General features: G+C 37.2%; 1 protein-coding gene and 1 long non-coding RNA gene across 2 annotated transcripts in view; one reads left to right on the plus strand and one right to left on the minus strand.

The window, feature by feature from the left end:
* Ttc8 (tetratricopeptide repeat domain 8) overlaps positions 1-5,208 on the plus strand; it is a 55,849-nt gene extending 50,641 nt beyond the window's left edge. Inside the window, exons 13-14 of the mRNA XM_005390265.2 lie at positions 2,135-2,218; positions 4,613-5,208. Coding sequence (XP_005390322.1) covers positions 2,135-2,218; positions 4,613-4,729 — 201 coding nt within the window. The 3' untranslated portion in view covers positions 4,730-5,208. The remainder of the gene's footprint in view (positions 1-2,134; positions 2,219-4,612) is intronic.
* Positions 5,209-20,710: 15,502 nt separating this feature from the next.
* Positions 20,711-25,219, minus strand: part of LOC102009219 — an 18,003-nt gene continuing 13,494 nt past the window's right edge. Inside the window, exon 3 of the long non-coding RNA XR_261927.2 lies at positions 20,711-21,300. This is a non-coding gene — a long non-coding RNA (uncharacterized LOC102009219). The remainder of the gene's footprint in view (positions 21,301-25,219) is intronic.

The raw sequence follows: 25,219 nt of genomic DNA on the forward strand, positions 1-25,219 counted from the left end.
TATCTCCCTACTCTAGGAACCTGAAAGAGTAAATAGATCTAAAAGGTACAGTCAATATTGTGAAAGGGAAAGAAACTGCTCAAAAGGAAAGAATGACTGGGATGAGGGAAAAGAGAAAAGAAAAAAGTAGAGAAAACTATAAATATATATACATACAAGATACCTAAAATAATTGTACTAGTAATTTCTATTGTGTTATTGAAAAGGAACAGTTAATGTTTAATTGTTTGACCAATCTACAGGCCTATATTTGTTTATCTGAGTAACCAGTGTGAAGATACCAATATGTAATACAACAACCATTGTTAATTTCCTATCACCTTGTCTGAAATTCTCTATTGCTTTCGTTTTTATGTTTTATTTATGTCTGTTAATATGTTTCAGTTCTTTTATCTTTAAAATTAAAAAAAAAAACGGAATGTAAGCAGAAAAAAAAAAAAAAAGAAAGAAACAGTGCCCAGCACATGTTCAAGTGCCCAGTCAATATTTGTGGAATAATTGGACTTTCAGTGAAGTAGGGTAATAATAGTACTTACCAGAAGGTATATTTATTAGCACATATTAGCTACACAGAATACTGACTTTCACTGTGGGCATTTTCATATGTGCTATAACAAACTTTGACCATAGTCCGACCCCCTTATACCGTCGGTTGCGTCATTTGCGCTCCTCTCCTCCTTTCCCCATTCCCTTCCTCTTGTCTCACAGTCTTCCCTGAATGTGACGTGAGAGGGGTAGGTGATCTATATAAAGTCCAAGCATGGTATTGAGCATATCATAGATGTACTATGTACTAGTTGTGCTATTACTGTATACATAGCGAAAAGCTAATTATACTCCCACAATGTTAATGGCTATTAAGGGTATATATTATTACGTCCGCCGCATTAGAGGTAAAGAGCTGGAGCCTCAGAGAGGGTCAGTCGTCGTAGACAGGGTTACAGACACAGTGAACAGCGTGCTGGCACAGGCACTTGTTCTTCCAGACACATTGGTAACAAGGGCAGAGACATAACTTCATCGCATAAGTTCTCTGATTTGTACTTTATGAACATTATTCCAAAGTGGACATGTATTTTGTCCTCAAACTTTGCTCAGGTCGGCATGAAGCAAGTACTTTCGTGGTTGTTTCTGTTTCAATGTTGGTGACTTTCTTTCCCTCCTACTACGTATAGTTTGTCTAGGATAAAATTAATTTGACCTATTTTAGCAAAAGGCTTTATACTAACCTCATTTTATTATGAATACCTACCATCTTATATGATATCCCTGTATTTTTCATTTTCAAAGGGTACATGAATTTGTCCCTCAGGGTCATGGATGCAAGTTTTGTGTTTAACTACAAATTGGAAATTTGTTCAGCAGCTTCTTATGTTTTATAGTGTTGACAACATATATGAGCATAGTATGCCACTCAGTGGCCTCTGCAATATATGATCCTTTGAGCCTGCAAGGGCCAGAAAAATAATGTGGATTTTGTGTTTCAGGGAATTTCAAGAACAGAAAGCTTATCATTTTCCATTGCTATTTCTTTTAGAAAACCAGTCAGCGGTGTAATCTATACTTGCTTACTGTTGTCCAGCACAGATCCTCAGGCTTTGAAATTTATTATGGTTTGTTGGTAGGGTTTTGTTTGTTTGTTTGTTTGTTTTTTCTCAGGTACCGGGAACCGAACTCACGACCTTGCTCTTGCCAGGCAGGCGCTTTGCCGCTGAGCTAAATCCCCAGCCCCTAGTAATGATTATATTTATTGTGGGGAGTTGGGAAATGTAATAAACTTAGTTATTTTTTACTTCCCTTTCTCCTCCCCTCCTTTTCCCCTTCCCTCTCTCTCTATGTATCCTTAGCATAAAATAAGTCTAAATCTACTCTAAATTTTTAATTCTCTTATTGCTTCTGTCTTTTGAGGTACTTATTATTAACATAATTTTGTCAAGATATGAGTAGTTAACTGTATTTCAAAAAAGGTCATTCATTGTATTTCATGAGACATGTCATGTGTACATATCACAGGATCATACTTCTTTAGGTCCTATCATAGATATAGAATTTCTTTTTAACCAAAAAAAAAAATCACATGTATAATACTGGTGATGCTCACATGCCTTTGGTATATCTTTTGTTTTTTTTGCAGGCAAGAGCACTACTGCAAACTGCATCATCTTTGGCACCCCATATGTATGAACCACATTTTAACTTTGCAACAATATCTGATAAGGTAGTCTGTTCCTTTATTAATTTATCATCCGATCTGCTTCTTGTTCTTTTTGTTTTGTTTTGTTTTGTTGTTTTGTTTCCGGTACTGGGGATCAAACTCACGACCTTGCGCTTGCCGGGCAGGTGCTGTGCCACTGAGCTAAATCCCCAGCCCTGTTTCTTGTACTTTCATGGCTTAAAAATACAGATAAACAAGAAAATTCTAACTTTATCTTCCTGAACAGAAGGTTGATTTTTCAGTCTGAAAGAAATGATTCATCTTGTTTGAAATTCTGTATCATTTGTTTTTTTCTCTTTAAAATTAAAAAAAAGAAAAAATGAAAAAAAAAAAAAACCCTCTCATTTATTCTATATACAAAGATATTTGCTTTAAGGGGCAATTTAAAATAAACTTTATCATTGGGTATTAACTAAACACTATTATAAGTTGCAGGTGAAATATTTTATGTTTTAAAAGTGATGTTTAATTATTGAAAAAAAATACTCATTCAGTGATTCCTTGTTTGGCTTTTACAGCAAATATTACCGTAATGTCTCTGGCACAGTTGTTATAAAATTAGGGATGTTAGTGAAAACTATTTTAATTATGAACAGTATGAGGGTAATGGGACTGTTGATACTCTGTCACAAGTCCATTAATATCTGAAGGTTGAAAGGGATCACATAAACTTCGTTAATAAGATGAAACTGGAGAAATCTCATGACTAACTTTTGCTTTGAAACCTCCCTTTAACGAGGAAGGTGAGTCTACCTTGAAGATACAAAAACGGTTAAAATTGTTTGATGTTAGAGTCTTTATTAACCAAATATGTAAAAAAGATTATTTTTGTAGCATGAATATGAGGCGATCCATACTCTCATTTCTGTTTTGAAAATGGAAAAAACTGCAATTCATAAACTGTGATTTTTGGAATGATTGAAAAGTACCAGCCACTGTTGTAGGTTTTCACATCCTTTCTGATTTCCCCCCAACCCCCAACAGAATGTCACTTCCCTTCCCTGGTCATTTTAGTATACAACTGATATTTCCTTCATTGAACCTCTGCAAATGCTAGGCTGGGTTGTTGGCATAGAGGATGTAGCAGTGAATAAAGCAGATGGCAATCTCTATCTGTTTCATGAAGTTTATGCTCTAATGGAACCCAAGCCTCATAGACATTGAAGGACACCCCTCAATCACATTGCAGTGGCAGCTTTCAAATTTACACCCAGATCTATGATGCCTGTGTGTTTCTCACGGCGTCTACTGCTGCGTAGTTAGTTAGAGCAGAAGAAGGCTTGACTACTTTCAGAAAGATAAGCACATTTTAATAATTTATAACTCAAATGAGGTATTATTTAGGCACATGACTACATTTCCTTGAAAGAAAAGTGTTAAGAAATGTTGTGATAGGGGCTGAAGATTTAGCTCAGTGGCACAGCACCTGCCTGGCAAGCACGAGGTTGTGAGTTCAATTCCCAGTACCAGAAAAAAACAAAAAAACAAACAAACAAACAAACAAAAAAAAGAAATGAAATGTTGTGACATTATCATTTTCTAAAGGAAACAATTTATGAGTTTCTTTCCTTTTTTTTTTTTTTTTGAGACAGGGTCTTTCTATATCATCCACACCAGCCTTGAACTTGTTATGTAGCCCAGGCTGGCCATAAACTCATTTTCCTCCTGCCTCAGACTCTTGAGTGCTAGAACACAGGCGTGTGCCACTCTGTCCAGTTATGTTTTAATACATAAGTATACATGGTACCAAAAGAACCACCGGAGTTGAATTGCCTATGGTTTGTGTGTGTGTGTGTGTACTAAAAATTACAACTTTTTACAAGTGCATACACAAATCAAGATATATTCAGTGATTCCAGTAGTATGTGTGTTTTTCTGTGGGACTGGACTTTAACGCAGAGTTCATTGGAAATCAGAGATACTCTTTATAATCTTAAAAACAGGTATAATCTTAAAAACAGGCACATTTTAAAACCTCTCAGAGCACATCATTATGTTTTAAATACAGACCTTTTTGCTTGAATTTCCTGTCTAAAAGATAATACTCTAATCAAAACATGTCTTGTAGTATGTTACAAATAGTTTTCCTAAGCTATATAAAGCTGGTGGTTTAGGCATTCAAATGTCATTTCATGTGTATGATACTGTCGGTGACAGGAAGAAAACACAGATTTGTGAATTTATAACTAGACAGCTATAGTGCAGCATAAATGATATAATTGGTTATTTTTCTCATGTAGTTTTCAAGATAACCTAGGTGAGAGAATTCTAAAATTTAAGTAGCATCATTAAACAAGTAACCTTTAAGAGCCCTTTGCATTTCTACAGCATCCACATAGTATTTTTTTTCACTTCTGAACTCATTTTTTTCCGGTCTTATTCTGGTATTCTTTACAGATTGGAGATCTGCAGAGAAGTTACGTTGCTGCACAGAAAGCAGAAGCAGCATTTCCCGATCATGTGGATACACAACAATTAATTAAACAATTAAAGCAGCATTTTGCTATGCTCTGATTGTTCTTGAGATCAGCTATGTTCTTATGGAAAGATATTATACCATGGAAAAAAGTAGTATGTGTGTGTACATCTACAGTATAATATATGCTATGCAGACTGCTTAGTGAAGATGTCATATAAGAGAGTTTTCACTAGAATGCATAATGAAAACTTCATAATAAGATTTTATAAAAGAACAGTACGAAATACAGGATTAAAGTATTTACAAAATAGATCATGAAAACTCTCACATTATATGGTAGATGTTTGTTTATGTTTACCATGTTAATCATTGCCTCAAATTTTCATAATTGTATATTTTTAAAATCCTTAAGCATCAGGCATCATATGACTTAAGAAGTCTGAAATCTGCCTTTAAAACTAATTGTGTGTCTTTATCCTACGCAGAGGCGAAAAATTGTTTTTCAAACTTTTCTAATCAAATATTTTATGATTCTATATTATGCTTTGAAATAAACGAATATATACAACATTAACATTCTGTCATTTTCATGGGTTTTTGTTTTATTCATCTCAAATGAAATAAGTTTTTCAGAAGTTTTGTATTCTTTTTTTTTGTTTTTTTTGTTTTTGAGAAGTTTTGTATTCTTATAAATGAAGTCATTTAAAATACACTACTGATTTTGTTTTTTTCCTGAAAAGGCATTTATAGAAGATCATATTATTACAGTAAGAATATCAGGATTGGAGTCCACCTGTAGTCAGCCCCAGGAAAGGCTGTGAAGTCCTGGGAAAGTGCTTGAACTTCTTGACCTTACTGAATGGAGCTCTTATTAAAGTGATCACACAAGGACACGTGTAAAATCCGAGCCACTCACACCTTATCTTGGGATCTGTCTGTACCATTTTTTTTTTTATTTCTTAGCTTCATAAAAATTTTGAGATTTACATTCTATTCATATTTGTATAAATAATACTACCTCACTAATAGAAAGAAAACAAATCGAATTCAAGGAATTATAGATTGTTAGAGAGTAGAGGGACCTTCAGAAAATGTATAAGGAAGTCCTTTTGTGCCATAGACAAAGGGGGCAAGGCCCTGGTTCACACAGCTGTTTGGTGGGACAGGTGCAACTAGAACCCAAGATCTTTTCCCCAGCTTCAGACTTGAACCTTTTTTGCTTCTCCCTGATATGTGCTTGTTTAGCACTTGAGAATTTCCTTAAGTGCTATCAAATTTCCTCATACTATGTTCATTATTTAAGTTCAAACTATATAATGCAAATACTTTTATTAGTACATTTAAAGTAAGAGCTAAGAATAAGAGCTGACACTGAGGATAGTGAATATGCCCAAGTGTTCTAAGCACTGTGTGTGAATTAATTAATTTCATTCCCATTGCAGTCTGTTGCAGTGCTGTATTAAAGGAGTTAAGCTAATAATTGTCAGAGCTGAGATTCAAAAGTGAGCACCATAGCCTCTTGAGTATGAGCTCTGAAACCTTATATTTAACCGTCTCTCAATGTTTCTCTTGTAAATAGAGCTATTACCATATAAAATGAATGTTAGCACAGCAAAAACCCAAAGCATTCAGTGCTGCTAAGGTGACGGGGACAGACTTTCATCTTGAATTTATGTTGTTCGTTTCAGCAGTGATGTGAAGAATGGGTCAGGATGGCTGAGAACTGAATGACAACATACAGATACTGTGCATCAGGAGCTGTGTGTGTCTTTGTAGCAAAGCTACTTTTAGGTTGCGTATCTTCTGGCTTCTGTCCTAACATTTCTGTAGAAAGACCACTAACTGTTGTCTTCTACTAGGGATAAAGGGGTGTGCAATCCATAGATACGAATTGTTGGACCAGAATTCATACCATTGAGCTTACTTCCAACTGATGAAAATGAAATCTGGCAAGAGGGCTGCCTGAGCCAAGTAACTGCTGAGGCTAGAAGTTCTTCCTCCTTCCCAAATGTGTCAATTCGGAGCCGTTCCTGTGTGGTAGTGACTCTTTTGTGCATTTTGGAATGGTATTTCCCAGGATCAGAGTATTCAGCAGGTTATTAGAGATAGCCATCAGGATATGACCCAGAGATAGGAAAGTTAAAGATAACATATTACTATATTTTTAAAGTTGTTTCTACACCAACTTTCTTAATCTGAAGGATTTCTGTCAAAAGCTTCCAATGGGGATTGAGTTCAAGCATTTAAAAAAATTAAGACTTTAGAAAGAATGTGGTAGAACTCAACTGTGGGAAGTATTGAACCCAGATACTGAGTTTAGAAAGAAAGCTATTACCGCATAGTGTTTTTGTTTGGTTTTGTGAGACAGCTGTTTGCTATGTTGCCCTGGCTGCCCTTGAACTCCAGTTCTCAAGCAGTCTTTCTGCCTCTGCCTTTTAAGTGGCCAGAAGAATGAGTACCACAGTGCCCAGCCTCATGCAGTTTTAAATTCTAAGAGTATAAAACTGGAATGTTCCATGATACATCCCAGAATTCCAAAATGGTCACAGAGGCTCAGATTAGAGGGAAAAAAAAAAAACTTCTTTAGCAATTTGAAAACAATTGCAGTTTTGAAAACAATTGCACATCCTTCCATGCAAATGGCATTAGCCTTGTCTTTAGCTGAATAAAAACATTTTTGTGAGATTATCATTTTACTCTTTTGATGTCAAAGTAAACTCTATATAGTTACTAATGCGTTAATATAATTCCTTAGTTATTGCAGACTGATCAGGCCTGCAGTCCTCCAAAGGCGTGTATGTCTGTCTTAAGTCTTACATAAAAGAGTCAAGTGGTATGATTTTAGGACTCCAGGAGGATCCAAACCCTCTAACAGAATTTGAGATTCTCTGGGGGCTAAGACAAAGATCTTCTCTGGGTGGCTGTATTTATTTGGTTTTCAAACAAAGGAGGGGGATACAGAAGAAAACATGGGAATCTGGGCAGAATCTTGGAAGACAGTTCAAAGACTTCCCCAGGTAGTAAAGTATGCTAAATGGGAGACTGTCTTATCTCCAAGTTGACATTTGTTGTAGGAGTGCGGAGCCTTCAGCTGCTTTCTCCTTTTAGTTAATTGAGTTTGGAGCCAGGCATCCTCAGCTGTGACCTTACACAAGGGGCCTAGGCCATGGACAGGCTCGCAAGGGAACATGGAAAGCCATTTGGTTAATATTAAATCCTGCTCAGAGCTGCTTTGTAGTGGTCTCCATCAATTCACAATCAACAGTTGGTAATTGGAATTACAAAAGTAATACCACTCACAACAGCATCGAGAATATGATATGTACTTAGTACAAATTTGATCATATGTATCCATGTATATGATTTCTATAAAATACTGTTACAAGAAATTAAAGAGGCTGTAAATACGTGAAGAGAGATACTGTGCTTATAGGTTGGAAGACCCAATACTGTTAAAGTGTTTCCGCCCAAATTATAAGTCAACATAGTCTCAATAAAAATCTCACCTTTTTTTATAGAAGTTGGCAGGTTAGTTCTAAAACTAATACAGAAGTTTAAAAAAATAATAAAGCAGTGTTGAAAAAATTTTTTGTGATTAACATCACCTGATTTCAAGGCTTATTTTAAAGCTACCATAATCAGTACAGAATCAATACTGTGTGGTATTCCTATCAATATAGGCAAATGATCAATGAAATGGAATAAAGAGTTAGAAATAGAAGCATATATATGTGTGGAAAACAGTGTTTTCCATGCTGGGTCTGGAACCCAGGGCCTCATCATTACTTGGTAAGTGCTCTGCGGCTGAATTACACCTCTGAAAACATTTTTGACAAAGATGCAAAGACAGTTCCGTGGAGAAAGGATAATATTTTCAATATGTTGAAACGATTCACTGTCTTGCAAAAAAATTAACTTTTCTTCATAACTTATACCAGGTACAAAAGTTAATACTAAATGGGCAATAGTCAAATGAATAACTTTCAGGTGTAAAACTTTTAGAAAAAAATGGGAGAGAATGTTTGTAAGTTTGAGTTATACAGTGGTTTTTTAGTTACAATATCAAAGCTGTCCACAAGAAGAAAATGCTCATAAATTTGACTTCACAACAATTAACCACATCTCTGCTTCAAAAAACATTATTAAGAGAATGGAAAGATAAGCCAGTATGTGAGAGAAAATATTTGCAAATACAATATTAGAGTCATTAAGAAAATGAAAACTAAAGTCAAATTAGAATAATTAAAGAAATGGACCATATCAAGTGACTGTTAACATGTAGAACAGCTCAGACTTGGAAAGCATACACTTAAGAACTGGATATGAATGCTCATGGTAACTTTATTTGTAATAGCTGCAAACTACAGGGAATTCAAATGTCTGACGGCTGACGGATGGATAAACAAACTATGGTATAGCCACACATACTATTCAGCAATAAAACAGAATGAGTTATTGAAAATACATGACAAGATGGGTGAATATCAAAATAATTAGTCTGAGTGAAAGAGGACAAACAAAAAACAAGCACATACCACATCATCTCATTTGTATAAAATATTAGAAAATGCAAACTAATGCATACTGACAGGATGGATCCTTGTTGCTTGTTGCAGGAAGGAAGCGGAGGGAGAGACCAGAAAGAGGTATGAGGATGTTTTTGAAGGTGATGGATGTGTTTCTGAATTGTGTTGATGGTTTCATCAGTGTATACATGTGTCACTGTCATACCAAACTTTAATTATTTGCAGTTTATTATATGATAATTATGCCTCAATAAAATTATTTGTAAAAGACCTCATAGAACTCAATACTCTTACCAAAAGTCAGTTTTACTATAAGTAGATTATTCTTCAATAGACCTTATTTTTATTTTATTAGGGCATTTTAATTACACATAATAGGCTTCATTTGGGCATATCGGTACATGTGTAAACATACTTTGATTATTTTCACCTCTTCACCCTGTTTTTCGTTCCTTCCGTTTCCTCTGAAGCCCTTCCTCAGCTCTACTAATCTTCCTTCTACTTTTATGTTCTCCCTCTCTGTCTCTCTTTCCGCTTCATCTGGATTCCTCATCTGAGAGAAAAAACTCAATATTTCACTTTTGTTTTGCTTAACATAATAGTCTCCATCCAGGTCCACTCATTTTCCTGCAAATAACATGATTTCATTATTTTTTTATGGCTGAATATTATCCCATTGTGTATACATACCACATTTTCTTTTGCCATTCCTTTGCTCATTGGTACTTAGGCTGTTTCCATACCTTAGCTGTTGTGAATTATACTTCAATAAACGTGTATGCAGGTATCACCGTAGTAGGTCATTTCTTTTGGGATTTTGCTTAATAGTAGTAGTAGTCATTAGTAGCCACATCAAATGATGTCTCTGTTTTTAGATTGTGGAGGAACTGCCATACTGACTTCCATAGTGACTGTACTAATGTCAATTCCTGCCTGCAGCATAAAAGTGTTCCTTTTTTTCTGTATCTTCGTCAGCATTCATTGTTGTTTTTCTTCTTGATGATAGTCATTCTGACTGCAGTGAGATAAAATCTCAGCCTAATTTTTAGTTGCATTTACCTAATGGCTAAAGTTGTTGAGTCTTTTTAATATACTAATTCACCATTCTGTTCAGAATTATCTATTCATTTGCACATTTATTAATTGGATTTTTTTTGAGTGTTAAATTTTTGAGTTCTTTAAATATTCTAGATATTAATTCTTGATCAGAAGAGTAGCTGCCAAAGTTTTTCTCCCATTCTGTAGGTTAACTCTTCTAAGTTGAGCATTTTCTTTGCTGTGTAGAAACTTTAAAATTTGATGTAATCCCACTTGATTCTTGCTATTTTTTCCTCTGTTTGCCAATGCCTATGGTTTCCATTATGTTTTCTTCTTAACATTTCAAAGTTTCAGGTCTTACAACTAGGTCTTTGATCCACTCTGAACTGATTTTAATACACGAAAAGATATAGGGTCCAGTTTCAGTCTTCTACATATGGATACCCAGTTTTCCCAGAACCATTTGTTAAAGAGGATGTCTTTTTTCCAACAAATGTTTTTGACCTTTTTTTTTTTTCAAGAATCAGAAGGCTGTACTATAAGAATTCATTTCTGTGACCTCTATTTTCTCTCATGTTAGATCTGATTTTTTAAAAATTCAAATATCTTAGTTAACTGAAGTACCAGGTTATTTTTTCAAGCAAGGTAAGTGCTATGAAAGTTTAGGAGCTCTCTAATTTTGTTTTTTAGTGAATAACCGTTGTGAACATATAAGAAAACTGGAATGCCTTAACTTGAAGAATACGCAGAATTTTGATAACAAGAGAGGAAACAAAGGCTATGGAGAGGCATTCCAGGCATTGCTAATGGGTGAATATATTTTGGAGACACTAGAATTGAATTTGGCTGGGTAGGATTTGGGCAGTGGTAGTAAGAGTAAGCTAGTTATACAAACTAACTTTGGTGGAGTAGAAAAGTCCTGGAATGTGGAAGGTTTTTGTAAGAACTGTTCTGGAGACAATATCTTAAATCAAATTGAAAATATAGAGTAGGGGCTGAATGTGGTGGTGTATGCTCTTATACGAGCATTCTGGGAGGCTGAGGTAAGAGGATTGCGACTTTGAGCTCAGACTGGGTGACTTGGCAACTTATAGAAATCTGTTTCAAAATAAAAAATAAACAATTAGGGCTGTGGCTCAGTGTGAAGGCCCTGAGTTCGGTCCACAGTAAACCGCCACCCAACACACATGCAAAAGAATGAAATCCAACAAAAGTAAGATATAGATTTTGTTCTTTTTTTTTTTTTTTTTTTTGGCTTTTCTCCGGTACCAGGGACCGAACTCACGACCTTGCGCTTGCCAGGCAGGTGCTTTGCCACTGAGCTAAATCCCCAGCCCCAAGGTATAGATTTTAAATAAAGTTTTCTAGAAAGAATGTGAAAATGAGTATCTTTACACTAGATAATAAATAAAAATTTTAAAATCACATAGCATATGCAACTGATCAGATAATTCATACCACCCTTCTGCTTAGTTACACGCTTTTCTCTTTCCCATCTGTGCTACAAAGCATAACAATTTGTCGAGATAGTCACAGCTCATAGGAAGATCACTGCCTCTCACAGATGGTGCCTCATTAATTACAGTTTGCAACAAATAGTTTTTTCAACAAGATTGTTGACTTTTTACAAATGCAGGCCTGCTAGTTATGTGATGTTTTTATACTTTACCAAACAGAAATTGTGGGGCAAGAAAACTATTAATATTTACACCGGGATATAATTTTTTTCTTGTAATATATGTTAAAATATTCAAGTTAGTGTCTAAGGCTATGGCCATTCTTTTCTATGCTAAAGTTGAGGTCCACCTTGCTCAAATATTTCAAAAACCCCTATTAACTCTAAATTCTTCAAAAGATGTAAAAGTATTGAAGCTCCCTCAAGAAGTAGATAATGTAAGTAGGCCTATTAAAAAGACTATTAGTATGACTTCAAAGGGAGGTATCTTGTACATTTCCAATAGGAGATGTATCAGTTTGAAAAGGCTTTAAACTGAAAGATACAGGCCATCATTCTGGACCTTCATAAAATATCTTCCTTTTTTTGAGACAGGGTCTCACTATGTAGTTCAGCCTGGGATTGAACTTGAGGTGATTCTCCTGCTTCAGCCTCCCTAAGGCTGGGATTATAGGTGTGTGCCACCACATCCAGTATAAAATAGTTCTGAACAGAGAGCCTCATCATAGCAAGCAATTATTATGTATTAAATGCCTATTGTGTATAATCCTCACAGCTCTAGGAATTGTCTGTCGTGAGTCCCATTTTTGCTTGTGATAACCTCATAAAGATTATGCAACTTGCCCAAGGTACACACATAGTAAACTGCATACCTGGGACTCTCAACATCTTGGTGAGTTCCTGTCTTTCAGTCCACTGAGAATAGACAATAGTGGTGAAGATAGAGACATGGCGGCACTTCCCTCACAAGTCTGATAAACACAGAGATGTCACAGGGAATAAATGGTTCAGTGATGATGTGATGGCTCCTACAAGAAGGTCCTGATATTTCTGTAGCTCTGTGGGTTACAGTGCAGTCAGTCTCATGATCTCTGATGCTATTAGCAACCTGTGGCACTGGCAGTCTAAAAATTCATGTGCCCATCTTACAGATGAGAAAATCAAACTTCAGAGCGATAATGTGATCTACTCACAGTCACATGGCAAGTAAAAACCCAATTAGGGACTTACATACAAGTCTTCTATTCCCTTCTGCACCAGATATTTCCACCTTCCCAACCTCTCAGACAGTTAATAATATAGACATTAACTGAAAGACAAAGCTGGAGTTTTTAAACTTGCTAGGAAAGAAAGATCTGCACTTGAAAACAGTCTCCTCCAATGGTACTCTGCACATGTGAGACACATTACAGAGGGAAGGAGGGAGTGAAGGAAGGAGGGAAACAGAGAGTGGGGGACATATTCATCAGTTCTAAAAGGAGAGGGAGAAGATTCTGATTGACTCTGACAGAAATGGGTTGTATTAATCTAGTCTGCATTCTGCATTCTTACAGTGGGATTATGTAGTGTGGATTTGTAGTCCCTAATAGGGTTTCATCAAAAATTCTCAAGGACTTCAAAAAGAACACATATTCTCAGCCTTATACTATGCTATTGATACTGATTCCTCAAAACAAGGTTTCTTAGTTTTATATCCTTGACACTCATTAACAAGCATCCCTCCCAAGAATATAGTGATGTCTTAGTTACTTTCTCATTGCTGAGACAAAATACCCAACATCCACAGTTTATAAGAGGAGAGGCTTATCGTTTCAGAAGTTTCAGTCCATGGTTGGCAGGGTCAAACAGAAATGGCAAGGTAGAGAGGCATAGTGAAGGAGAAACTTTACATCAGGGCAGCCTTCCCACCTCCTAAGAGCAAGTCAGGTATAGTGTCACCATAATCATGTTCCAAAACCCCTACTTCTGAGTGCATGAGGGTTGTTGGGGCAAATCCAAACCAAAACTGACTTCCACTAGCAGGAGCAGGTGAGGAGACACAGCTGGAAAAATCCAGGCTACCATGCAAGAGATCCACTATGAGTGTGAAATTTGAAGTTACAGACTCTGCTTTCACTTTTCTATTTTAAGTGGCCATGTTGATCATGACTTAACCCCAAAGCAAAATATGTATATAAGTAATATGTTCCTTACAAATTTATATATAGCAGCTCCTCTAGGACAAGGGTCAGTATTTAGCTGTTGGTTTTCCCAGCCATACCCACATGCCATATTTCTCTCTTCTGAGCTATAGGTAGAGGAACGAAGTGTCCCACATACGCCTTTGCCTTCCCTAGCCTCCCTTCCCTATGCACAAGTACAGTGATTCTGTACAACCTGACTGAAGCCCCCCAACAGAAGCCGTGATTGTCCTTGAGCAGCCCTGGTTTGTTTTCCCTGCATAGTTGCCCAGCATGATATAAATAGACAAAACCATTAGAGTGATATGGAGAGCTTTATAACCAGGACGCTGTAGCCATCAGCACCAGGAATATGCTTGATATGCTTGATATTAGCTTGAGAAAAAACAGATATATGCTGGCTTGGGTGAAGCCACTTCTGACCTGACCACTATAGGACCTGGGAATTTGTGGGAATCTACCTGTTTTGATGCTGCCAAAGGCATCTTTCTTTACCCAAGTCTCCCAGTAAATTGCACTCTGCACAGTCCTGAATCTGTCTGCCTCTTTTGTCGGCATCACAGCACTTTATGGCTGGTTCTCATACGCTCAGCTGGATTTCTCTGAAACAACAGGGCTCAGGATCCTCTCTTGCCCTGCCAACAAGCATCTCCCACTCTGGGTCTTCTTTTCCCTTGCAAAAATATGCCTATTCTGTGTCTTTTCCATCACGATGCTACTAAATCATTGTCTAATCGGAACTGTTTTATGTTTCTCCCTTCAAAGTAAAAGATTTGTATTTTCCTGTGGGATTTCAGGCATTGTAGCAGACTATGGGAGAGATATTTTGGGGCTAGATATTCTGCTTCATGGTATCCCTCCACTTACACCACGAAGGCAGCTGATATGCAGAGATGCTGCTCTTGCAAATGCCACATTTATGAGGCCAGTTAGTGAAGTTACCATGGCAGAAAGACAGAAAGTTTTAGATATTATTTCTTCAAGTAGCTTTTTCAGGCTTTTACTATATGAAGTTGCTTAGAGTTGTACTCTGTGGGGTTTAGTTTTCAATTTTGATGAGGTAGGGGAATATAACAATGTCCAGGGTATTGAAAGAGAGGTTGACCTAAGCCCCTATTAGTGTCCGGGCTCCCAGGAGACCAGAAAAATATACCCAGGCTTGGGTTACTCTTGGAATAAACCATCCCTCATTGAGATTTGAATCTCTTCCTAGTATGTCCTGTTAAAACTCTCAAGGATCTACTCTCCCATGAGTAAAAGTGGTAATTACATTTTCAAGGCTGTAAACTCAATACAATGTTTTTGGAAGGCAGTGGGAGGATGAGTAAGTGTTTAGAGACACTTTCAGTGCTGGCTTTGCTCACACATCCATTGCTTCCCACATGGTGCCACATAGATGACACCGTTAGGGCAATGTGGGGTGTTTTCTTTGTGTATTTGTGTATGTGTGTGTGTATGTGTGAGAGTGCACACACCCATGTGTGGGCATATGTATGGTGGAGTGAATCATATCCTTTTTTTAAATTGCAAATTAATCTGGAGATCCTGAAAGTTGCTGGGTAGCTACCACTTGGGAAATCAAAATCTTCTACTTGCTTTTAATACAGAGACAATCTTCATGTTCATGTAGTTTCATATTAAGTGCATTCATTTGCCACATGACACAGATGTATTTTTTGTGGTGTGAATTCTGTTGGGATGATCAGCTTCCTGTCCACCTGTTTCTACATGTCCCTGTCCCCACCCCTCTGGCTAAAGAGATCAGGAACAGTAAATTCATTGGCTAGACAGCACTTCTCTGGTCCTGTCATGTGGAGTAGAGACAAGTTGAAGAGTCACAGAACACTTCTGTTAGCTTTTGTACTGCTTGGGAAGCTTTACAATCTCTTTCAGTGTCTTTTTATATATTTTTTAATATTTATGAGGCATACTCAAGGCTACACATTTAATATTTCTATTCCTTTGCTGCATAATTCAAAACCATCCAGTGTTACACATTAATGTATTACATGCCCAATACTTTTAATTTCACCTTGTTTCTATTTCTTTCCAAACAGCTGTTAGTTACTATTTTGCTAATGTCTATTTAGATTTGCCTATGTGATTACCAATTTCTTTATTCATCTACCTTCTTGAGATTAATGATATCTGGCTATGAGTTCTCAGGGAAACTTACCCTTCATTTGATATGTGACTCACGGGCAAATAAATATGCATATTTTCTATATGAGGGATGTCAGATTTTTCTTTAATATAAAAATCATTATTTTATAATTCAGTGTGCCTGTCTCCTTATTGCCTCCTTTGTATATTAAATTTGTCAAGTTCTGAGAGCATCCTGACATACTCTCTCACGGGGTTTTGATTTGAATATTAAACAAAATTATGTATACATGAGACATTTAGTTCAGGGCTTTACTGTTAGGGCAGCATGTGCTCAGCATTCTTTTTCCTTCTCTTTTCCTTCCCTTCCTTGTGGTGAGTCATTAATAATGTTTCATTCTATAGAGCCATGGCATTGTACGTGGAGTGTCTCATAGTGCTAGAAGTTAGGAGTCCAAAATCTAGGTATCAGCAGGGCTATTCCCCTTCTAAAGGCTCTGGGAAAACATCTCTTCTGCCCTCTTCCTAGATTCCTGATGATGCTTGGTATCCCTTGGCTGGTAGCTGTATCACTCTAGTCTCTGCCTTTGTCATTATATGAATGTCTCCTGTAGATTCTGTATGTGTCTTCTACTTTTTCTTTTTTAAATGGTGCTTGTCTTGGCTACTTTTCTCTCATTGCTGAGACAAAATACCTGACACCCAGAATTAAGGAAGGAAAGGTTTATTTAGCTCATGGTCTGTGGAGGTTTCAGTCCATACTCAGCTGGCTCCAAGGCAGAGTGGCACATGGCAGAGGGTAACTGTTCATAGTGGTGGAAGGTGGCAAAAGCAACAAGAGCAAAAAGGAGGAGCAGTGGCATGTAGTCTCTTTCCCTCCCTTACATTGTATGCAAACTACCCGACCCAGGGTGGGTGTAGCACTCACATCCATAATTCCAACGTTGGGCCATGAATCAATCATTAACTCTAAAAGCCCACCCCATGACTGTGTGGCTTTGGGGGGCCACCCAGACACAAATCGTAACATTGATGATGCTTGGTATCGCTTGGCTGGTAGCTATATCACTCTAGTCTTTGCCTTTGTCATTATATGAATGTCTCCCCTAGATTCTGTTGTGCTTTCTACTTTTCCTTTTCTTTTATAAATGGTGTCTGGGGCCTCATGCATGGTTAGCAGTTGCTCTACCCCTGAACTATACCTTCAATTCCTCCTCTCCTTAGGTGGATGCACACCAATCACTGGATTTAAGTCCTGCAAGACATAGATATGGTTTAAGTGTGTTCCCCAAAACTTCATGATCCAGAAGCTTAGACCAAAATGTGTCAGTGTCAAATTGGTGGAACCAAAAGAGGTGGAGCCGAGTACAAAGTCATTAAGTCTTTGGGGCATTGTCCTCAGAAGGAATTAATATTGGTCTCATGGGATGAGTCAGTTCTCCAAAGAGGGAATTGTTATGAAAAGAGCAAACTGCTCCCCGAATCTCTCCCTGTTGTACACTGCCACTGTGATGTGACACAACCACATGGCTTTCACCAGAGACCAAACAGAGAGGGCCTCTTGATCCTGGAATTTCAGCCTCCAAAAGTGTGAACTAAATAAACTTCTCTTTATAAAGAACCCAGTTTCAGGTTTTTATTATAGGAATGAAAAACAGAAAAATACAGAGTTCATTGTACTCCAGTATGACTTTGTCTTAACTAATTGTACCTGTAAAAGCCTATGTCCAAATAAGACTTGTGCAGAGGTGAATATGTGGAGGACCCTCTTCACCCCACTATGGGAATGGTGGGTACAGGGGTGTGGGGCCTAATTGTCTGAAGTCTGCTGCTTCTAACACTTTTCATAAGGCCAGTAATACCTGGAAGAGGATTTTAAGGTGATACTGGGAGCACAAGGTCTTTACAGATGGTGTCAGGTGGAATGCTGCTCTGGGTATCGTGGGCCTAGATGGGAAAAGCCTTTCAATGAAAGAGATCTAAGTTCATGTTTGAACTTGGAAAAGGCACTGAAAAGCCCAGAAAAAGTGAGCCTTCTTACCCTCTTTCTTTAGCCTTTTTTTGTTTTAAAGAGAATAAAACATTTTAAAAAACATTAAAAATGATACAGAATTTCTAAACAAGATGATAGGAGATCAACAATGGTTTCTATATTTCATATTGTTATCTTCAAAGTAGTTGTTCAGATTGCCAGATATAGGTGTGCAAGATTAATAAAAAAAATTAACCACTAACTGTTCCTTTCAGTGAACTAACAGAAATTAGTAGTACAATTATCTTAGCTATCTTGTGTATATATATATATATTTTTTTTCCCTTCCTTCTTTCTTTTCTCCTTTCCCTCATCCTAGTTGTTCTTTACTTTTGAGAAGTTTCTTTCCCTTTCATAGTATCTATTGTACCTTTTGGATTTTATTTACTCTTTCAGTTACACTAGGGAGACAATATGATGTTTACACATGTGGGTCTGATTTATTTCACTTATGAGTATGGTCTCCAGTTGCATCCCTTTATCTATAAAAGCCTCAACTTTATCTTTTTTATAGCTGAGTAATACTCCATGGTATAAAAATAAAGATACTATATCTTTTCCACCCATTCCTTAGCTAATGGGCATTTGGGTTCTTTCGAAGATTTAGCTATAACAAATTGTGCTGCTATAAACATGAGTGCACATATATTGCTGTGGTATGATGTTTCCAGTTCTTCTGGAAAAATACCCAAAAGGAGAATAGCTGGGTCAAATGGGACCTCTAATCCTAATTTTCTGAGGAATCTTCACACTGATTTCCACAGTAGTAGTACCAGTCTACCCTCTCACCAACAATGGAAAAGGGTTCCTTTTTCCCCACAGCCCCTCCAGCATTTGCTATTGGTTGATTTTTGATGATAGCCATTCTTTCTGGGGTGGAATCTCAGTGTTGTTTTAATTTGCATTTCTCAAATGATCAATGATGTTGAGCATTTTTTCATATATTTATTTGCTAATTTTATTTCTTCATATGAAAAGTGTGTATTCATCTCAGATACCCATTTTTGGTTTGGGTCTTTGAATTTGGGGGCTTGATTATTTTAAATTCTTTATGTGTTTAAATAGAAGTCCTTTGTCTGATGGGTAGTTGATTAAATTTTTTCCCAATTTGTGAATTTTCTTTTCACCCTGTCGGTGATGTGTTTTGCAGGACAAAAGTTTTTTTTTTTTAACAGGATGAGATCCCAGTTGTTGATTCTTTGACGTATTTCTTGTGCAGTTTGTTTTTTGTTCATGAACTCTCTGCCTACCCCTATGTCTTCAAGATTTCTACCTATTTTCTCTTCCAGTAGATTTAGTGTTTCTGTTTTGATATTTAGATCTTTAATCCATTTTGACTTTAGTGCATGGTGATAGACATGAGTCTGGTTTTAATCCTCAGCATATAGACAGCCAGTTTTTCCAGCACCATTTATTAAAGAGGTTATCTTTCTTCCAGTGAATATGTTTGGCCCCTTTGTTAAAGATAAGGTGGCTGAGTGTGTTTGTGGTTGTGTCTGCATCTTCTAATCTGTTCCATCAATCCTCAGGTCTGTTTCTTTGCCAGTACCATGCTGATTTTATTACAGTAGCTTTGTAATAAATATAATTTCAAGTCATGGATTGCGATGCCTCTTGCCTTTCCTTTGTTGCCCAGGATTGCTTTTGCTATTCTAGGTTCTTCTAGTTCCAGATGAATTTTAGGAATGCTTCCTCTAGATCTCCTCACCCTCTTTTTTATGTTGTTGATATATAGCTGTGACTCAAAGGGAGAATATACTGCTGGCCAGGAAATATGCTTATGTTTAGTTCAAATCAGATTAACAATATCTGCCAGAAGTGGTAAGGAGTATGGAGTCCATGACAGTTATCATGCTGTGGCATCCTATGTCTGTCTGGGGTGACTACATGGGCTCGTTACCTGGGGCAGGAATGGATGGTAAAGGACCTTCGCAAGTGGTGGGGAAGGAATCATCCTGGGAAGAATATTTCAGTGATCCATACTCATTCAGTAAACATTTACTGAAGGTCCACTATGTTCTAGGCACTGTATTAAATTACACACACCTACTTCAGTATAGCTCAGATATAGTAGATAGCATGATATCTCGTGTTTACTCCAAGAAATGTGAGTTAGCTCACATAACAGCATGGTGTCAAACCCTGAAATAAATAAATCATGAGTTGTTGATATAAAATAACTAAGCATTGTATGTGGAGTTAAAGAGAACATGTTAAGCTTTGTAGCAGGCTCAGAGAGCCAGACAAAATCAACATGAGGTGCAGGAAAGATATTATTCAAATCTACTCATCTAAGGTGATTCCTTAGCTAGAGTCACATGAGTTGTTATGGAAAGATCAACAAAAAAGCAACATTAAACTTTATATTAGATATTCATGAAGAAGTATAGTTTTTTAGATTTAACTAAGAAATAGTTGATGAAAGGATGAAAGTTGAAATGGCTTCCACTAAAATATTTTTTACATAAATATTTCACTATACATATTCCTTGTTTAATGACCTACCTGTTTCATGACTATTGGAGATAATGAAAGCAGCACACTTATGACCTGTGACTTGGACTTATGAGCTTCATCCGGGAACATGAGCAACAGTGTGGCCTTATGGCGGCTTTGTCTATGGTACAGTACTGTAATTATTGCTGATTGTACTGTATAGTACAGTACTATAGTTTTATGTTATTTTATTCATTACAGTACTGCATGTAAGCTATGCAAATAAAAGCAAAGTTATCAAATTGGAGTTTTCTTTGATCATTTCTTTATTCTGAATATTGTAATGTACATATTATATATAACTCATTTAGTAATCAATTCAGTGAATGATCTAGTAGTGGGAACACAATTCGGTCATTAAATGCAGAATGCCTGTAGTTGTGCTTCACAACTAGTTGCTGGCTTTCATCTCCAAAGCATATTCTTTGATAGAAGATCATGGAAGCTCACAGAGGCCAGAGGGCTCCTGTCTCTTCATACACACTGGAGAAATCCATTCACAGAGCCACATTTTTGGGGTGTCCCTAGGTGCCAAGTACTAGTTGATTGAGGAATCATGATGTTTTTGGAGCCACAAGAGATTGCAAAGAGCATTTAAATCTTTTTCTTTATGTTTCACAGGAGTAAATTGTCCCAAGTATTGAAAGGTCTGGCTTACGACAATTGCTGGTTGTGGGAACTCGTTTCAGAGCCAGGTCAGATGCACTTTGGACAAGATCCTACCATCTCTGTGCTGACGATTGGGTGCATTCTGGGATGGCATAACCTGGTCACTTGCACCTTTGGCAGGGTGTTTTGCTTTTGCTTGGGATTGTGCTGGTATATAGTAGTTAATCTGGAAGCAAAGAGAACAATGAAAAGAGGTAAGAATCCATTGTATAGTAGGGGGAGCATTTCCAGGAACTTGAAGGCAATGCAGAGCACTTCATTTATACTAATCTCTTTCTTAGGCTGTGTTAACAACCAAAATAATAATCGTGCTGAGGTTGGAGCTGAATGGTAGAACACCCAGCATGCACGAAGGTCCTGGGTCCAGTCCTTAGTAGTGGAAAAAAATTCCAAAGTTTTAACTTCTAAAAAAACACGTAGTTAAACCTCTAAATTCTTAGGGAGTGAGACTGGAAGAAAATTGGATTTTCTTGTTAAGTACCCCAGTTAAACTTCAAAGCTGACAGTTAAGCATGCATCAAATAATTTATTTTTTTCATTAATGAGAATAGTGAATAAATAAATATTTATTTGATAAATGTACCTCTTACATCTTTGAGGTGGTCATTCTAACAAGATTACAGAACAATCTAAAAATGTTAAGTTTAATGTATACTGAGATATCACCTGTGATTATTGCTTTAAAAATGTCTGTTATTAGTCTCTGTGTTAGCTTATTTTGCTATTATTTCAAACAACTCCCTTTATCTAATACATCTCCCCAAAACATAACACAACAAATAAACGAGTTTGTGATATACTTGTAGAAGTCAAATCCAAATAGTAAAAACCAAGTAAGCAAAATAACTGAGTGACAAATATATTTGAACCCCAGTGGATCTAGTTTAAGTCACATTTAGCATGGTAAACCTCTAGCATAGCACAACAAGGTGAGTAGTTCTGAGAATTTTGGCTAGGTGGGACCATTGGCATCTATGAATGCTAAGAAATAGGAATGCAGACTCTCTTAAGTATTTCCCAACCTAAAATCCCATGATTCAGTATTTTTAAAAACCATAGCTTTTCTATAAGATGAAACTTACTTTTATGAAAGGAATATTTATGTTTTATAAATTTACTTTTATGAAAGGAATAATTGGAAATAAACTTAATTAAATTCCAGCAGCTAATTGAATTCTGTCCACTTCTTTGCAGTGCAATACAACCATATATGGAATGATTTGAAGTCTTTCTTCCCAAAATGTACATGCATATACCCTTAAGGCAAAGTAACACAACTTTTCATAAAACCCATATTGCTTCTTATTATGACAGCTCTAAAGGCCTAGAAGTTATAAAATGCATTTCTTATACAATTTTAAAGCCAAGCTAGGAAATTGGATTTTCTTTTCATATAAGAATGGAAGGTTTCTCCCTAAAATCATTATTCTAAGTTTTCTAAAAGAATCAGGTCTATTTTAATATGAAACAGACTCCAGAGTTAACTTTTTTCTTATCTATATATTTGCTTGATATTAGGGTTAGTAATTTGGCATCAGTTTTTCATTCACAAGAATTCCAGGTATCTCCTGAATAAAGAAAACACAGCTGAGAAAACTGAGGGCTTTCGCTAACTCAAGGCTGCAATGTCTACTGCAGGCAGGTCCTCCTACCCCAAAGTCATTACTCATGACAAATCTTTGGGACACGTTTTTCACAGTGTGCTGTGAAGACACCTAAATAAGGATCTTCTTGGGGAGAGGTATTCGTTAAAACTCAAACTTCTGGGCCCTGTACCCAGCCTTATTGAATCAGATCTTGGGGAGATGGGCTCCAGGAATATGCATTTTAGACACATTGTGTAGTTGATTTCTTATTTCTCATTAAGGTGTTGGAACTGTGTACAGAAGGACATTGACTCATAGGTGTGTGATCACCATAAGAACCCATCAGGTGAATTGTACTCCAAAATCCCTTCACTGCCTTCTACTTCACATGATAGTTTAGAGAGAAAGGCCCCACAAAGGTCTGCTGAAAAAGTCATCATTTATTCATTAAAACAATCCCAAGTCTAGCCCGACATGACAACTTTCCTATCCTGGTTATGGTCCTTTCTAGTGATAGAGTGATGAGGTCATGGGTTGCATTCAACAGACCAGAGATATGCTCGTCCACAAATGGCCTTGTCAAGGACATACTGCCATTCTAGCAGCGCTGCCAACATGAGATATGGGGGGTGACCCCAAGGGAACTGCTGTGTGCTAATTCTATCCCAATCCTTCAAGCACAGGATCCATGAGTCAGACAGCAAATCTGAAAAAATGATTTAGAATAATTTTAGGAAGAGGAGAGATGGGCCACTTTTAGAACTTCAATATTGAAACATGAAAAAGGAGGAGAGAGGGGGTGATATGAATTTTCCATTTCCATTTTCTGAAACGAACCACAATTCACTCTTGATAAATCAGCTTGGAAGAAAGCTCAGGTGATGGTCCTTTGGTTGCCATGGTGATTACTCAGCTGTGTGCAGCTGCCTAATGCATCGCTAATTTCCCTACAGAATCATGCACAAGGTCATGAGAGGACACTGAATGCTTATCCTAGTCCTCAAGGTAGGGAGGAGTTGGCTTCTGCCTGACACAGGGCCAATATTTCTTTAAAATTCATCTCACTCTTGAAAATATTAGAGATTTTTTTAACACAAAATAAAATGAAGTAAGTTAGATCCCTGGCATGCTGGAGATATAATTCTATGCATATAAAACTTAATCAGGATTTCTACCTTTGTTCCAACGGGACAGGGGAAATACAATCAGTATTTAGAGATCACTCTACTTGCTAAGGGTTTGGGAAGATTGGGCATATTGGTTTGGTTACATACTGACAAGCATGCAGGAAGACACAACCTAGGCAGGTTGTCCCTGAGCCCTTTCTCCTTTCTGCCCAGGGGGCCATTTGGGTCCTGAATCTCTGTGCTTTTCCTCTTTTTCTTGGTGTGTGCACCATTTTGGTCCTCTGTGCAAAGAAATACCCTTGTGTGCCTCCTCAGGGGTCCTGGGGGTCTGGCCATGGAGCATGAATCTCTCCAGAACTCACCAAACTCTCTGCCCTCATTGTTTTCCTTCAGTCCTCTCAAATATTTTTCTAGTGGGTAGGTAGAGAGGAAATCCTCTCTCTTTGAAGTTTCTCTCTTTCTGTTGTCTGGAGGCTTAGAGTTGTGGGAATTCAGGAAGATTTTCTCTATTTCTATCCTCCTGTGTTTCTTCCCTGAGACTGTCCATTCACTTATTCAACAAACATATGAGCAACCTACTCAATACTAAGTCTAGGCCAAGGGGATACAATAATAGGCAACATATGCAGAAATCCTTGCAATTGTATGGCTTATATTGCAGCAGAGGAGATAGGCAACCATTGATAAATATGGATATATGCTAGAATACATGCCAGGAGAAAATGGCTTGAGGAGGAGTGAATTGCAATTTTGAATAGACAGGCTTGGACAAGCATAATGGAGTGGGTGTCTGAAAGCAGGTTGCAGGTGAGCTAAGAGGGCACATGAGGAAGTGTTCCAAGCTCTAAGACAGGAGCATACTTGGTATTGTCCAAGGGGCAGAGTAGATCAGGATGATGGAGGTGAGCAAGGGAAAGAGAAACAAAGTGAGATTGGAGAGGAGTGTATGTGTGTGTGTGTGTGTGTGTGTGTGTGTGTAAGAGGGGGAAAGAGACAGAGAGAGACACAAAGAGATGGGGAGAATATGTGTGTACATGTGTGTGTGAGTGCAAACGTGTATGAGGGTGAATGGGGTACTGACAGATCAGCGAGGTCTTATACCCATTTCTGGATTGAGGTGGGAACCATTGGAGAATTTCTGTTAAGAACATGATCTGACCCAGGCTTTAAAAGGATCACTCTGCCATGGTGAGGGTGGGCCAGAAAGAAGAATCAAAATAAAGAGTTATCAAAAATAAAATCAGAGAGAAGTAAAAGATCTATACAGTGAAAATTATAGTACTCTGAAAAAAGAAATCAAAGAGGATATCAGAAAATGGAAAGATACTCCTTGCTCATGGAGAGGAAGAATCAACATTGTGAAAATGGCCAT

Source organism: Chinchilla lanigera, unplaced genomic scaffold (assembly GCF_000276665.1).
Source record: "Chinchilla lanigera isolate Chin_1 unplaced genomic scaffold, ChiLan1.0 scaffold00037, whole genome shotgun sequence".
NCBI classification, from domain to species: Eukaryota; Metazoa; Chordata; class Mammalia; order Rodentia; family Chinchillidae; genus Chinchilla; species Chinchilla lanigera.